The 16,401-nt window shown below is 52.0% G+C and overlaps 2 protein-coding genes across 4 annotated transcripts in view; both read left to right on the top strand.

Annotated features, from left to right (window-relative positions):
* LOC122455657 overlaps positions 1-1,474 on the top strand; it is a 70,663-nt gene extending 69,189 nt beyond the window's left edge. Inside the window, exon 4 of the mRNA XM_043491749.1 lies at positions 1,341-1,474. The gene's annotated coding sequence lies outside the window, so the exon portion shown is untranslated. The remainder of the gene's footprint in view (positions 1-1,340) is intronic.
* Positions 1,475-1,476: 2 nt separating this feature from the next.
* On the top strand, positions 1,477-15,984 carry SLC51A (solute carrier family 51 subunit alpha). 3 transcript variants are annotated; one of them, XM_038416937.2, is made up of 9 exons: positions 1,477-1,599; positions 2,571-2,665; positions 2,970-3,124; positions 3,616-3,689; positions 8,385-8,543; positions 10,784-10,895; positions 11,173-11,319; positions 12,428-12,533; positions 15,503-15,983. In XM_038416937.2, exons 1-9 carry the CDS (start codon positions 1,565-1,567, stop codon positions 15,637-15,639), a joined length of 1,020 nt encoding a protein of 339 aa, XP_038272865.1. In that variant the 5' UTR covers positions 1,477-1,564; the 3' UTR covers positions 15,640-15,983. The 3 variants fall into 3 exon arrangements, with proteins under 3 accessions (XP_038272865.1, XP_043347689.1, XP_043347690.1); XM_043491754.1 differs by lacking the exon at positions 8,385-8,543 and having other exon boundaries at positions 15,503-15,984; XM_043491755.1 differs by lacking the exon at positions 2,571-2,665.
* Positions 15,985-16,401: the final 417 nt, after the last annotated feature.

Below are 16,401 nucleotides of genomic sequence, written 5' to 3'. Positions count from 1 at the left end.
TGACCTGTGGCTGCCACTGAGCTGAAACAGCCGTTCTCCAAGCAGTGCCGGCCGTTGGTTTAACCCTAGGAGCAGATGAAGGCTTGTGCGTTGTTCTCCAGCGTCCGAGAGATGTGGGTAGGATACACCGCCTGCCCCATGCTGGGCGCATTTCCCGACAGCCCTGCTATGCGGGAAACCATCACAATAGCCTGCTTTACACACAATATTCACATGGCGTCCCTGGCAGCTCCAAGCCCATCCCCACGTGCCTACAGGCTGGGCCCCTACTTGTAGCTCAGCTCTGGTGCAAATCAGAGTGAAGCCCAGCTTGGGGGGCTGGTGGGTTTCCACACCCCACACTGCAATACTGCACCAGAGCGGTGGCAAAACCTCGCTGCCGAGAGACCCTGGTAGAAGGTTTCACCGTGACTTTGCTCAGCACCCGGGGAGGGGAGGTCAGCTGGGGGCCCAGGCTGGTAGTGGTGGCAGGAAGGTTAATTGCGATTCCATTGGTAGGACTGGACGTTAGAGACGGAAATGACCCATTTGCTGCTCTGGTCCGTCTCCTGGGGCCGGGGCTGGGCTGTTCCCTGGCCTGTTTGCTGGCAGTTCGTCCAGGCTAGCGTTAAGTGCCCCAAGCAACAGGGCCGCTCTGGGGGAACGATTCACTCTCCGGACCCTTTCCCACGTTTTCTCTTTTTAAATTCCACCCCACTGCGGCAAGTGCACCCCCCTCAGGCCTCCAATGAATCCCCTCCCCCCTGAGCTGCTGCTCAACCAGTTTCAGCTCGTTCTGCTCCTTTCATTTTCCCTTCTCAGTTGTTCCCCCTTGACTCCCTTCCCCCCACCGCCCCCAGTCTTCGCTGAACTCTGTGCCAGGGCCCAGCCCCACAGAGCAGGACCCACGCGGGCTCACTACTGCAAAGCCCAGAGCTGAACTGGCTTTGTGCACAGCTGGGTCCCAAGGCAAACTCCTGTCTGCTTTGCCCTTCACTGTCACCCCCAGGACTCTCTGAATGATGGAGTCACCCTCCCACCGAGCAGGAGGGCCAGAGTTCACCCCACAAAACACATGCACGCACACACTGCATTAACTCCACTTTCTCCATGTTAGAAAGCTGTCCCCTCCCTGCTGCAGATGCAAAGTCCCCAGATCCTGGCTGATTCATGCTGTTTGGGCCCCAGGTCAATAACCTGGCAGCTGATGGCCGGGGCAGCTCCTCTCTGCAGAGCGGGGATGAGCCACTTTCTCTTTCAATGAACCTCCTGACACACACAGAGAAGGCGGAGGGTGCAGGGGTTATTTGTGCAGAGCGGTTGACCGAGATTCATGGTAACCCTTGAATTTGCTCTGCTAGTTGGAGTGTCCGTGTCCCCAGACAAGCCGCAGCCAGTTACCTACGGGGGACGTGTCGTGACCGCTGATCCATTCCCCCCACCCCGGAGGGGGAGCTACAACTGCACAAGGCCAGGCTGTGAGCGTTGACCTTTGGGACTCTGCCTTTGGAGCCTTCTGCCAGCCAGCAGCTGGGCTTGTCGAGCGTGAGCAGGAGACAGCTTGATTGCCGGGCGAAGGGGCAGAATGGAGTCCTCCGCAGAGCTCCTACACGACCCCAGGTAGGGGACGTCGAGGCTGCAGGCAGAGCAGCTCCTCGCTGCTCAGCCGGCAGCTGCTTGGTTCTGCACTGGTGTGGGGTGTGCTGGGGGCTGAAGACTGTGTGAAGGAGGAGGGTGAATTCCCCCCCCCAGCCCCAAAGCCCTCAGGAAATGTCCAGACACTTGGTGCAATCTGCTCCCTGCTGAGTGCCATTATTTGTAAGCCGGGGCAGGTCCCATCTGTCACGGAGGGCTGAGTAGCCAGGGAGGCAGGATGTGTCACCCCGCTCTGCCACAGGGTCGCCCCTAGGAAAGCTGCTTCCAGCACAGCTCTGGGGTAGTTAGTACTGGTCACCTCTGACCATGACTAGGGTGACCAGATGTCCCAATTTTATAGGGACAGTCCTGATTTTGGTGGCTTTTTCTTATATAGGCACCCATTATCCCCACCCCCCTGTCCGGATTTTTCACACTTGCTATCTGGTCACTCTAACTATGCCAGCCCCCGCAGAAATGCCTAGCTATAAACTCACCTCACCTTAAAACCAGGCCCCATGAGTGAAGGGTGATTAGTCATTGGGGCACCTGCTCCAAGGGAACTGGGCTGAGACCTGCCACACTCATTTCACAGGGGTCACTATACGGCCACTGGCCCCTTTGCTGTCCGTGGTCGGTTGCTGTTGCCCCGGCTGGGGGGGGGGGGTTATGAATCAGGGCTGCCCATCAAGTGCTTTCCACCCAGGGAGGCCAGCAGCGCTCCCAGTGGCCATGGGGCTTTCCAGGGGGACAAGTTGCATGATTAGCCCTTGAGGAGCTGGGCTGGGCGAGCTTGGTCAATGACCTGTTGCAGACGGGCTGATCTTACAGCGCCCAGTGCAAGCTGCTGGCCGAGAAGAGCTGGGGCCGCTTCGCACTCCTCGGATCACTCCCCATGGGTGGGGCTGGACTCCAGCCCCAGAGCGGAGCTAACCGGGGGCCTGGTTTTCTTGCAGGTTCCCATCTCATCACATCAAGCTGCTGTTTACAAATTTCAGCATCCCCCTCGCCTGTGTCTCCAAGCCACCCACCTCACTGCAGCTGCTGTACCGTATGTGGGGGGCACTGCCCCATGGGTGCCGGCAGGGGGAGGGGGAGAGTTAGACTGGGTCAGGACTGAATACTGGCTGGGTCACAGAGCAGCCCTGCCCTCTCAGCCCCGGTGCTGGGCAGGGGGAAAGAGCTCCTGGTTGTGGGGCTGAGGGAGAGAGCAGGGAAGTGGGGCAGTGGGATGGCTGGCCAACCACTCACCCTCCCTAGTGTGTGTTGACATCTCATGCAGATTTCCAGGGGGCTTTTGCACTGCATGGGAGGGACGGCCATGAGGTCTCTCTCATCCCCTCCCTTCCCTGCAGAGCTGGACCCCATCGAGCTCTCCATCCTTGGCCTCATGACCTTCCTGACACTGGTGTCGGTCGCCATCTTCCTCGAAGAAGCCATGTACCTGTCAAAGAAGATCCGCTGCCTGATCAAGATGAAAACCCTCATCTGGAGCAGCTCGGCCCCCACGGTGAGCCCCAGCCTTCACTGTGAGGGAGGGGATGGCAACAGGATCCTGGCGGGCATTCTCAGCCTTGCTGGGGGTTCCTGCTATGCTGATGGACAGTGCAGGCTGAGAGCGAGCGCTAGAGCTTTAGCTTTTGTGGAGGGCAGGGGACTGTGCTGGGCTGATTAATTACATCCGCATTAGAGAGTGGATCCAGAGTTGGGGGCACTGCAAATATCCCAGGGGGATCTGGGATCATGACGGGTCTCTGAGCTCCCCCAAGTCACGGGGGTGATGAGATGCTGAGACCACTCTAGGGCCAGGGACCAATTGCAAAATCCAGCCCCATAGAGCTTGGATTGTAAACGGGCTGGCCCATGGAGCTCCAGAGTTCTGCTGTGGGCCCATCTCTGCCATCCACTCACCTGCCTACCTCAGGGCCTATGGGGGAACCGGACTGGAGCATGTCCGGCTACCTCCCATTTACACTAGGCCTGCCCCCCCTTCTTCTCCAGATGGTCTCCGTGTTCTGCTGCTTTGGGCTCTGGATACCACGCTCCATGATGGTGGTGGAGATGGCTATTGGCATGTGAGTATTGCTACCACCCTGCCCTGCTGTAGCCCGGGGGAGCTCGGACTAATCCGGCCGCTCCTGGCCTATCCAGAGGCGAATTAAGATTTATTAGGGCCCTGGGCACAAAGAACGTTTCCCCCCTATAAAAAACATGGATGTATCAAACTGTATTAATAAGATGACTCCATTCAGCGTTTACACATGGCCTTACTACTGAAGCAAAATTCTATACTGGTTCCTTATGCCTATATTAACTGCTCAATTTTTCCACACTGAAAATGAATCTAGCTAGATCTTATCCATACCATCACACTGCAAACCTGGGCAACCCTGGTATTACAGGGATCAGTTGTTCACAGGCCACCAAGCGGGTCTTTCATCTCCCCCAATTATCTTAAACGTGACCATTGTGCATTTTTCCCGCCTATTGATCGCGTTATCTTTCAGTTTTTCTATTGTCTGAAAGAACAACAGGCACCATTCCAGGAAGTAACTTAATTAAAAGAAATAAGCCAAATGTGAGGTAAAATGACTCATGATTCAGAACTGCAAGTTTCAGCCAATGGTGAGAGCTGATTTAAAGCAAAGTTTGCAATTGATCACTTCAGCTATGAAGAAATGTTGAAAGACTCTGATGGGTGCCAAAGTTCACGTCAAACCCTGAGCAAGGTGACATTTTACCAGTTAGCTGCAACAGTTAGTGCTAAAACGTAAACAGAAACGAGCGTGTACGTATCCGTTCAATCACACTGTGAAGAACAGGCCAGGTTCTGATTAGCCAGAGCACCCCACAGCATGTTCCGCCATTACAAAGCCCAGGAGAATATAGTTTGTCCAATAATCCCGCAGAAAGAGAAATTCATCACTCCCTTCTCCCAATGCCTCATCATTGGTGTAACAGAGGGAAGGGAAATAAGTCACTGGAACTGAAGGGCCTCACAAGATACATTTCTCCCATTTCTATAACTATCTGGGTTTGTCCTTTATGTTTTATACCTAGCCCGGCTTGGCTTTGGCATTCCCATAGCAATGGATGACTATTAGCCTAGGGCAGCAGTTGATTCCACTGGCCATCTTTGTGAAGTAAATTTGGGTGGGCCCCAATTCATCTGTGAAGTTCATAGTTGAGTGAGTTGGGGCTGGAATCTGGGGCCCAAGTGTAAACAGGGCCACATCAGTTCATGCGGGGTGAGGGGGAAAACACACACAGATCTTAAATGTACCATCGGGGTAAATAGCACTATGTCTTTCATCCACTGCCAAAGTGGGAGAACTGTACGATGGAAGGCCCCATATCTGCTGAGCAGGGGGTGAATAATGCCCTGTCACAATGGACATGGCAAGAACCCACCCTAAGATCCCACGGCAAGAACCACATGCGTGGGGAGGTGGGATCCACAAAGATCTCACGTGGGGGTAACCAGGGCTACCTCATGACATACTAGGATGAGATAAAAAGAAAAGGAGTACTTGTGGCACCTTAGAGACTAACAAATTTATTAGAGCATAAGCTTTCGTGAGCTACAGCTCACTTCATCGGATGCATTTGGTGGAAAAAGCAGAGGAGAGATTTATATACACACACACACAGAGAACATGAAACAATGGGTTTATCATACACACTGTAAGGAGAGTGATCACTTAAGATGAGCCATCACCAGCAGCAGGGGGGGGAAGGAGGAAAACCTTTCATGGTGACAAGCAGGTAGGCTAATTCCAGCAGTTAACAAGAATATCAGAGGAACAGTGGGGGGTGGGGTGGGAGGGAGAAATACCATGGGGAAATAGTTTTACTTTGTGTAATGACTCATCCATTCCCAGTCTCTATTCAAGCCTAAGTTAATTGTATCCAGTTTGCAAATTAATTCCAATTCAGCACCCCTGGAGCCAGGACCTGGGGTATTCTATCTGCTACCCAAGATCCATAAACCTGGAAATCCTGGATGCCCCATCATCTCAGGCATTGGCACCCTGACAGCAGGATTGTCTGGCTATGTAGACTCCCTCCTCAGGCCCTTCGTTACCAGCACTCCCAGCTATCTTCGAGACACCACCGATTTCCTGAGGAAACTACAGTCCATTGGTGATCTTCCTAAAAACACCATCCTAGCCACTATGGATGTAGAAGCCCTCTACACCAACATTCCACACAAAGATGGACTACAAGCCGTCAGGAACAGTATCCCCGATACTGTCACGGCTAACCTGGTGGCAGAACTTTGTGACTTTGTCCTGACCCATAACTATTTCACATTTGGTGACAATGTATACCTTCAAATCAGCGGCACTGCGATGGGTACCCGCATGGCCCCACAGTATGCCAACATTTTTATGGCTGACTTAGAACAACGCTTCCTCAGCTCTCGTTCCCTAATGCCCCTACTCTACTTGCGCTACATTGATGACATCTTCATCATCTGGACCCATGGAAAAGAAGCTCTTGAGGAATTCCACCATGATTTCAACAATTTCCATCCCACCATCAACCTCAGCCTGGACCAGTCCACACAAGAGATCCACTTCCTGGACACTACGGTGCTAATAAGCGATGGTCACATAAACACCACCCTATATCGGAAACCTACTGACCGCTATTCCTACCTACATGCCTCTAGCTTTCATCCAGATCATACCACTCGATCCATTGTCTACAGCCAAGCGCTACGATATAACCGCATTTGCTCCAACCCCTCAGACAGAGACAAACACCTACAAGATCTCTATCATGCATTCCTACAACTACAGTACCCACCTGCTGAAGTGAAGAAACAGATTGACAGAGCCAGAAGAGTACCCAGAAGTCACCTACTACAGGACAGGCCCAACAAAGAAAACAACAGAACGCCACTAGCCATCACCTTCAGCCCCCAACTAAAACCCCTCCAACGCATCATCAAGGATCTACAACCTATCCTGAAGGACGAGCCATCGCTCTCTCAGATCTTGGGAGACAGACCAGTCCTTGCTTACAGACAGCCCCCCAATCTGAAGCAAATACTCACCAGCAACCACACACCACACAACAGAACCACTAACCCAGGAACCTATCCTTGCAACAAAGCCCGTTGCCAACTCTGTCCACATATCTATTCAGGGGATACATTCATAGGGCCTAATCACATCAGCCACACCATCAGAGGCTCGTTCACCTGTGCATCTACCAATGTGATATATGCCATCATGTGCCAGCAATGCCCCTCTGCCATGTACATTGGCCAAACTGGACAGTCTCTACGTAAAAGAATGAATGGACACAAATCAGACGTCAAGAATTATAACATTCAAAAACCAGTTGGAGAACACTTCAATCTCTCTGGTCACTCGATCACAGACCTAAGAGTGGCTATCCTTCAACAAAAAAGCTTCAAAAAACAGACTCCAACGAGAGACTGCTGAATTGGAATTAATTTGCAAACTGGATACAATTAACTTAGGCTTGAATAGAGACTGGGAATGGATGAGTCATTACACAAAGTAAAACTATTTCCCCATGGTATTTCTCCCCCCCACCCCACCCCCCACTGTTCCTCTGATATTCTTGTTAACTGCTGGAATTAGCCTACCTGCTTGTCACCATGAAAGGTTTTCCTCCTTCCCCCCCCTGCTGCTGGTGATGGCTCATCTTAAGTGATCACTCTCCTTACAGTGTGTATGATAAACCCATTGTTTCATGTTCTCTGTGTGTGTGTATATAAATCTCTCCTCTGCTTTTTCCACCAAATGCATCCGATGAAGTGAGCTGTAGCTCACGAAAGCTTATGCTCTAATAAATTTGTTAGTCTCTAAGGTGCCACAAGTACTCCTTTTCTTTTTGCGAATACAGACTAACACGGCTGCTACTCTGAAACCTAGGATGAGATAAATAATGCTGCATTGTGAGGTGCAGAGATAGGGGCATCCAAAGGCCTCGAAACCGTGGCTGGAGGAATGAAAAACCCAGACAAAGTCTCCGCCTCACCATGTCTCTTGCAATCACCAAAAGACACAGAAAAAAACTGGAAGAGGAGGAGAGAGAACAGGTCACAGCTGGGGGAGAGAAGTGATTGAATATTGAGAACCAAGGCAGAGGCCATGGGGTGTGTGCGGGGGGGAGAGGGAGGGTTGGGGGTTTCCATGTTTCCCCCATTGAGCAGGACAGCAGAGAGCCCCCCCTTGGTTCCCCATGTGCTTGTAGGGCTGCATTTCCCTGGGAGCTCACTGGTGGGTTGAGGTAGTGGGGATTTCACCAGTGCCCCTGGCTGCGGGGAGCTTCCCATCCCAGCAGCCTGCCTACCCCTCTTACCGTCTACGTTCTCCCGGTTGCCGATGTGCTGCAGGTTGCAGCCTGTGTCCTTGGGCTCTGGGTGGTAGGACTCCAGCTGGGACTGGAGGAGACACAGCAGGAGGTGGTGCTCCCCATCTCCCTTCAGCTGCCCAGCCAGATGCAGGAGCCTCCCGCCGGCTGATCCCCTCCCCAGCTCATGCAAGAAGCCCTGCTCCAAGCACAGCTAGCCCAACCAGCAGAGCAAACGACACAGCAGCTAAATCCTGCTGCCCAAGCATCATGAGATTTTTCTGGGGGTTGCCAAATTGGCCAGGGCCCCCATGTGTTAATCTGTCCCTGTGCCTTGCGGGGGAGGGGGGCGTGGCCCAGTGCGGAGCAAACTCCTCTGTGCTGTGGCGTTTGTACCTCCCTGGGCTGAATTCGCTCCCTGCCTGTGCTGGCCCCAGGTACTTCAGCATATGCTTCTACCTACTCATGCTGATGATGGTGGAAGGCTTCGGTGGGAAGAAGGCCCTGCTCAAAGCACTGAGGGACACGCCCATGGTGATCAGCACAGGCCCCTGCTGCTGCTGCTGCCCCTGCTGCCCGCGCATCACTATGACCAAGTAAGGCTGCCGGGCATGGGCCTTGATGGGGGCCGTTGGGCTTGGGCCACGGGGCACTGTTCAGGGTCAGCAGTGGCTGGGAGGAATGCGGGTTCCTTAGCCCCTCCCTTTATGAGAAGCAGGACATTAGGCAGTGGAGCTTCTCCCAAGATGTGCATTGAACACCATAACTCCCTCTGAAGGTCCCCGGCCAGCTGCATGGGAGCAGCTGAGCTCTGCTTGCGCCCCACCCCGTGGAGGGAAGGGGTGACAGTTGGCTTCCGTCCACCTATGTGCAATCTAGAGCAGCCCCAAGGCTGCTCCACAGGGCACAGAGGAGGTTAGCTGTAGCCACCCATAGCCAGAGTGCAGGGGCTGTCTAGCTATGCCCACTGCTCAAGCTGACACAAATGGAGGTGGCAGAGATCTGTCACCCTGGGAACCCCCTTCCAGCAGGTGTGTCGCCGGGGCCAGATCCGGCCAATGTACAGTCCCTTTGGGCCATGCCACCATCCTACACACCTCAACTGACTGATAGATGCCAAGGCCAGCAGGGACCACTGTGTCCATCTAGTCTGACCTCCTGTATAACACAGGCCAGAGAACTGCCCCCCAAATGTCAGTGATGGAGAATCCCCCACAACATGGATAAATGTACCAGGGTCATGGGGGAGTCTCCAGCGCTGGCACTTTTTAAATCTAGGTTGGGTGTTTTCCTAAAACAGCCACTCGAGGAATTATTTTGGGAAGCTCTCTGTGCTATACAGGAGGTCAGGCCAGTGAGTCTCAGCCTGTGGCCCAGTCAGCACACAACTGCAGGGTGTGTGACATCCTCAGGGCCATACAGGCAGTAGATATAGTGAGTGGCTGCAGCCCTCGTAACCCACAGAGAGCTGCATCTGCGGCCCGCAATGGTAAATAGGTTGAGAAACACTGGCCTAGATGCTCATAATAGGCTCTTCTGGCCTTGGAATCTACAACTGTGGGCATTGCTCCAAACCAGTTACTTTCTCTCACCCTTAAAAGTGGACACCTTGTTCCAAAGCTGAATTTTTCTAGCCTTGCCTTGCAGCCATTGGGTGGTGTTAGACGTCTCTCTGCCAGCCTGAGCAGCCCATCGTCAAATATTTGTTCCCCATGTAGATCCGTAGAGACCGGGGTAGGGTGGCCAAATGTACTGACCCTCCGAGCCCCATACGGCAATCTTTGAGAGCTGGGGCCTGCCTGCTGGAGCTCCAGCCCCAAAGGAGGTGCCTGATGGGGCTCAGGGCTTCAGCCCCACTTCTGCTGAAGGCCCAAGTCCGGGCAGGTTTGCCCCGCAGGGCTGAAGCCCCGAGACCCCCATCCCTGCTGGGCAGAAACCAGTACCCCACCACCACACTGCAAGGCTCTCCCCTGCCCTAGTAGGTGGAGAATGGGGGGTGGTGCTCCACAAGCTGCACTTTAACGGTAAAAGAGCCACAGTTTGGCCCCCCTCTGGTATAGACTGTACTCAGATCCCCTCTTAACCTTCTCTTTGGTAAGCTAAACAGTGCATCCCACTCCTTCGCTACTGAGCTGTCACTGCTCATCCATGAGTGGCCCATGATCTCAGCCTCCGGTGCCCACTTGTTACGTTTTCCAAAAGCCCCCTTTGGGCTTTCTCCCAGGTTGCCCCTCTTGCTTGGGAGGAGACCCCCCCATAACCATCTGCATCATCCTCTCTTGTACTCTCCTTTGCTGTGAAACCTACAACACTCTTGACCAGTGAGGCGGCTGGTGCGCTGAGCCAGTGTTGGCTCATTGTTTCCTTCTACTCCCCAGTCTGTCTGGATCCAGCTGTCATCTTACCTTATATGGAAACTGTCAGCGCTCTGGAGCAGGGGCTGTCTTTTCGTTTGGCGTTTGTCCAGCACCTTACACCATGGGGGCAGGGTCTATGACTAGGGCTCCCAAGTGCTACCACAAGCCAAGCGAAAGATGCGGGATGATTTACAGATCAGCCCCACAAGGCAAGGTCTCTGCTCCCAAGAGTTTGCTGTCCAATGTGCGCGGCCAGTGGCAGGGAAGGGCTGTACTAGAAATCCCCGTGAATTGCACAAGGCAGTTTTGGTCTCTGGCTCGCAGGGCATTCCAGTCTCACGTTCTGCAGGACTAGAAGGGGTGGCCTGAGTGCAAGGCAAGGTGGCAAGTGGTGGAAGGTCAGGTAAAAAGCAGACTTGCAAGGAGCAAGCTCCTGGCTCCGGAGCGGTCACTGACGTCTTGTTCTTTTGCCATCGTAGGAGAAAACTTAAAATCTTTCTTCTGGGCACTTTCCAATTCGCCTTCCTCAAGACAGCCTGTGTCTTTGTGGGGCTGGCCCTGGCTGCAGATGAAAACTACGATCCGGCTGATGTAAGTCATAACCCTTCACCCATCGAAGGCAGAGGGGTTAGGTACCACTTTAGCCCCACCTCCGACTAGTAGCAGGGAGAATGCTTCCCTGGCTGTGTGGTGGGAGGGGAATGCGACAGCAACTTGTGGGGCTGCCTGTCTTGCTTGGATTCTCCATCTCTCCCCAGTGCCCAGAGGTATCCGGGCAGCATATCCGTGCCCCATCCTGGACAATGCTCTGTCTCCTACTCTGGGCTGGAAATCACAGCCATGCTTTCTTTTCTTCTGTCCCTCCCAGATCTCCGCTACGAGCGTGGCACTCTGGATAAACACCTGCCTCGGGTTCTCCACCATCTTTGCTCTGTGGGCCCTTGGGATCATGTTCCGCCAGGCGAGGGTGCACTTGGCAGAGCAGAACTTGGGGGCCAAGTTTTTTTGTTTCCAGGTAAAATTGCTTGGGGTGATTAGCGATAGTTAGCATTTTCCTGACCACAAAAGGGCTTTCATTGGCCTTTGCACCTATAAACTGGGTCCTTCAAAACTCTACTCGCCTCACGTGCACAGCATACCATATTCTGGCTGGCTGATACCCCAGAGCTGGCTGCCTTTCTAATCCTGTCTTGAAACTACCTTGACCTCTTAAGGAGCATGAGGGGCTTCAGGTATTGAATGAGCAATAGGACCAGCTCAATGCCTAAGACCGACCCTGCTTTCCCACAAGTACCCCTGCCATATGTGGTGAGTGAGCAGCAGGAGTACATAGGAGGGTGGATCAAGACAGATAAGGATTCCAGCATATGCTAGCATACCTGGCATTGAAATGGCAGACACGGAAGGGGGAAATTCTGTAAAAATGGAGAAACTGATATAAAGATTCCTTTGAGTAAGCAGAGATTTGAAAGTTTAGTTTAAAAAAAAAAAGGGGGGGGGAGGGTAAGAATTGTGGACCAAGGAGAAAAGAGGAAGATCCTATGAAGTCTGCCCCAAAAGAGAGGATACTGTGCTACTCCCAAGTTGCAGCAGGATCAGTGAAGGGCTCATATTTAGACTTAACTGGTCACTGTAGTTTGAATAATGTGTAGTTATTGACTAGACACAAAGCTGGGTGGTGTAACCCCTGTAGGGCTCAAGAACCAGTTCCTCACCTGATATGGGAACGCAGGGAGAGGTCCCAGGAAATAATTTAGATGCTTTAAGTATCAGGAAAGCGGGCTAACATTGAACACCTCTACTCTGGTTTTTAAGGCTATAGAGCGAGGGTAACAGTGTAGTGGCACGAATGGAGGAGGAATAGGGTAGGTGGTGGTGACAGACTCAGCAGATGAGTCTCCAGCACAAAGCAGCAGCAAGGCTGCCCCGTGGACGTGTATTCAAAGCAGAGCTGGAGCTTGCTGCAGGGGCCTAGGGAGGCCAAGGGAATGGAAGAAAGTGACTAGCAGCTAGAATGAGAAAGTCGTAGTGAAGGAAGGGGCTAGGCCTTGGATACACCAACACATCCCCTGTTGAGGGTCCCTCAGTTTGCAAGCAGCTCTCATCCCTTCTTCTGGTGGCAGGTGCTCCTCATCCTGACTGCGCTACAGCCCTCCATCTTGAGCATCCTGCAAAACAACGGCCAAATTGCCTGCGCCCCGCCATTGTCCTCCAAGACGAGGTCACAGTGTGAGTAGCAAGAGGCTCCGGCCTGGGTTAGTTGAAGGATGAAAACTGGCCCAGGATTGAAGTCAGACTCTGTCTCCATGGCACAGGAATATTTTCACAATTTTTTTTTTCCTCCTTTTGAAAGAAAAGGAGAAGCTCCTTTTATTGCACTCCTCAAAGGAAAGTATAATCCCCTTCTTTGCATCTCCACGAGGCGTGGCGAGTTGTATGGGCCCCTGGTGCTCGGGCGTCAACAAATTCAGGGCCCCGGGGGGCCCGGCTCCACCAATGTTCAGGGCCCGGTCTCTTCCCCGGCCCTGCCTGCTGCCCCTGCACCCCTCCCCCAAGCGCCCTGCCTGCCCCGGGCAGCTGCCCCCTTCAGCTGTGCACTGCCCTCCCTCGCTGGCTGCTGCGGCAGGCTGACTGCTGCTCCTGTGGAGGGGAGGAGGCCCAGCGGCATGGCAGCCCCCCCCCGCCCCCTGGCAGGCAACTCTGAGGGGGCTTATCCTGTCTGGACCTCCTGAGCAGCAGCCTGGGGTTTGGGGGAGTGTCATGCCAGGGGGGAGGGGGCCCCTCCCCTGGAGCTTGTTGCTGCCGGTGGGGAGAGGGCTGGGGGAGTCCTCCTCTCTGGCTCCAGCCCCAGGGCAGCCTGCCTGCTGCACCCCAAAGTTTAAACTCATCCCCAGCCCAGACCCACCCCAGAGCCCACAGCCCCAGCCCGAGCCCTCACCCCCCTCCAACCCCAACCCTCCAACCCAGCCCTGAGCCCTGTCCTGCACCGTGAACACCGCAGCCCTCTGCCCCAGCCCTGAGCACCCTCCTGCATCGTTAACCCCTCATCCCCAGCCCCACCCCCCCACTCAAGAGCCCTCACAGCCCAACCCTCTGTTCCAGCCCCAAGCCCCCTCCTGCACAGTGAACCTGTCATCCCTGGCCCCATTCTTTGCTTTGGAGTTGGCATTTCTTTCCAGGTGGTTCTTAGGGGTGCATTGCTGTGGGTGCTAGACTGTCCAACTTGTAGGCCTTGTCTGCACTGGGTTATTTTACACCAACATAGCTGCATTTGTGCAAGCCCCTAGTGTAGACAATCCATGCCCAGTTAACCATGACTTGCGCTGGCACAGTTTATGTCAGTGTGAAATCCCAGTGTGGACAAGCCCTGAGTAAGGTGACAACTCTACTTTATCTAAAAATTAGTTTTATAAAAACAAACTCTTAAGATCCACAGAAAAATGTCCCCCCTGTTATTCTTTTAAATTCCATTGAAAACACTGGTTTTAGAGCAAGGACAAATTTCCATCAAGTGTTTGGAACCCGAAGGTTACAACACTGAGAACTTGGAAGCACCTTAATTGATTTTCATTGTCCAAGATAAGAGATGTGCAGACATAGAGAGAGTCATAAATAGGTAAAGAAATACTTGCTTACAATACATGGCTTTCAGGCTGGCTATGTCTCCAATAACAGAGTTTCACATTTACCTCCCTGTGCACATTAATGAAGATTTACCCTTTTAGATTCCTTTCATTTTGCTAGGCTGAAATATTTGTATAAAATAGTTAGAACAACAAATCCAGTTAAATTAACGTACATCCCGCGTAGTAATGCTAGTCATGTAATCCAGTTCTGCCTGCTCTCCAGCCGGGGAGAGGAAAGGAATCTCTTACTCCTCATCCCCAGCCTCACCCCAGAACCCTCACCCTCCACACCCCAACCCTGAGCCCCCTCCTGCACTGTAAACCCCGCATCCTGGGCCCCACCCACAGCCCTCACCCCCCCAACCCTCTGTCTGAGCCCCTCTCACACCCCAAACCCCATCCCTAGCTCCACCCCAGAGCCCATACCCCCCAGTCAAAGCTCTCATACCCCCCAGTCAGAGCTCTCATCCCCCCACACCCAACCCTCTGCCCTACCCTGAGCCTCCTCCCACAATTTTGTGCAATAATAATCCCATTAATTTTGTGTAATAATCAACAATGGATATATTCTTAATAAAGTTACCGGAGAAAAAGAACAAAAAGGGTAATTCATCAAGTGACGGCCTGCAAACTAAAGTTATACAAAAGAAAGATGTGGCAAATCTAAAAGATCAGAAAAGGAGTTTTCCTCAATCTTGGCTGTCAAGATTTACGTGGTTGGAGTCTAATAGCGAATTAGACAGAACTGTTTGCTTTTGAGGGTTATTGATCCAAGAGTGCTGGGTTGTTTCCGTATTCAAACGGGTATTAATAAAGTTGATACTCTTAAATATTTTTTTCTTACGATAGTGATATTGTGCAATATTGGAAAAAACTTAAATGTTTACTGTTTCCAGTCTATTTTTACATTATTTAAAAAAATATGTATCAGCTTACAAGGAAGATAGGTAGGCGGGTGGGTGTGTGTGGGAGGGTGGGTGGCAGGACTTGGACCTGTTCCGGGCACCACCAAAAATTATACAAAACCTGCCACCACCGATCTCTACTGTAGCAAAAACAGCTGTAATTTTCAACATCATGAAGCAGAAGGAGGCTAGGCGTATCTACACGTTTGCTCACCAATGAAAAACAGCCTGTTGAAGTGGCAACTGTTAGTCAATCCAGTGCTGCTGTATTTTTGTTTCCAGCCCTTCCTCCCGGGAATTTTCCAGGCCAGCTTCTCTTCAGCACTCTTGTAAAAGCAAAGTAGACTGTATTTTCTGCGTGACTAGGTCCCTGCCTTGGGTAAGGGACAAGCAGAAGTAGACCTTACTCACTAGCTAGACATAGGCACTGTTCACCTGCATGGAAGTGAAATTCTGCTGCTCTAAAGAGCGAATTAATCCTTTGTCCAAAAGAAAGTATTTTTAGCCCCCATATGTTAACTGTTGGGAGCTAGTGAATCCTGATTTCCCCTTACCCTCGTAACATACTTCTTTAAACAACTATACTGTTCTGGCTGGTGAGTGAACAGGGAAGAATGCTAATGAAAGATACGTCAACTAACCTCTCTGTTTCTTGGTTTGTTTTCAGACATGAGCGTGCAGTTGCTTATCCTGGAGACCTTCCTCATCACAGTGGTGACTCGGATGTATTACAGAAAACAGGACGACAAGGCAGGATATCAACCTTTCAGCCTTCCGGATGGGGACGTGGAAAGCAAAGCCTAGACAGGAAGAAGCGGTGACCAGAAAGGAGCTTCTGACAGGACAGAGCCATGGCACAAGAAGTTTCTCCCACTTTCCCAAAACAACATGTTCCCTCTGCAATTTCACAGTGATAGAATATTTCCCTAGGTAGCTGTCTGAAGTTTCATTTGGCAAGTGACATATAGGAGGGAAACACAATTTGCATCCAGATGGTAGATGGGTCTGAAATCCAAAAGATATGAACCAAAGTTTCTGTAAGCCAGCTTCTTAGTGCAGGGGCCTTATCTGTAAAGTGCCTAGCCCACCTCGTGTGCTGTATAAATACAGAATAAAAAAAATCGATCCAGGCACTTAGACTGGGCTCTTTGCTGTTGGAACGAATGCTACTATTCCATTTCATTTAAACAAAAGGGAAAAAAGTGGGGGCTAAAACTCTGCCTACTTCTTGTCTCAAAGAGCTGAGGGCTTGGCTACCACTTCCATTGGTTTAGACAGTGGTTCTCAAACTTTTGTACTGGTGACCTCTTTCACATAGCAAGCCTCTGAGTGCGACCCCCCTTGTACATTAAAAACCACTCTTAAATATATTTTACACCATTATAAATGCTGGAGGCAAAGTGGGGTTTGAGGTGAAGGCTGACAGCTTGCAACCCCCAAAGTAATAACCTCACGACCCCCTGAAGGGTCCCAACCCCCAGTTTGAGAACCCCTTGGACAAATGGGAATATTCCAACACTAGGGTGCACAAATGAGTCTCTATGGCCTTATGCAGTCAGGGGAAGT

The sequence above is a fragment of the Dermochelys coriacea genome, chromosome 9 (assembly GCF_009764565.3).
Source record: "Dermochelys coriacea isolate rDerCor1 chromosome 9, rDerCor1.pri.v4, whole genome shotgun sequence".
NCBI lineage: Eukaryota > Metazoa > Chordata > Testudines > Dermochelyidae > Dermochelys > Dermochelys coriacea.
The sequence above is the reverse complement of the archived record's forward strand: the minus strand, read 5'-3'. Positions and strand labels throughout refer to the sequence as shown.

What these genes read in the sequence shown, in the direction of transcription:
- SLC51A (XM_038416937.2), top strand. Translation starts at nt 1,565, where the DNA reads ATGGAGTCCTCCGCAGAGCTCCTACACGACCCCAG. An exon ending in GTGGAGATGGCTATTGGCAT is followed by an intron (nt 3,690 to 8,384) that starts GTGAGTATTGCT and finishes TGCTGGCCCCAG; the next exon opens with GTACTTCAGCATATGCTTCT. An exon ending in CCGCGCATCACTATGACCAA is followed by an intron (nt 8,544 to 10,783) that starts GTAAGGCTGCCG and finishes TTGCCATCGTAG; the next exon opens with GAGAAAACTTAAAATCTTTC.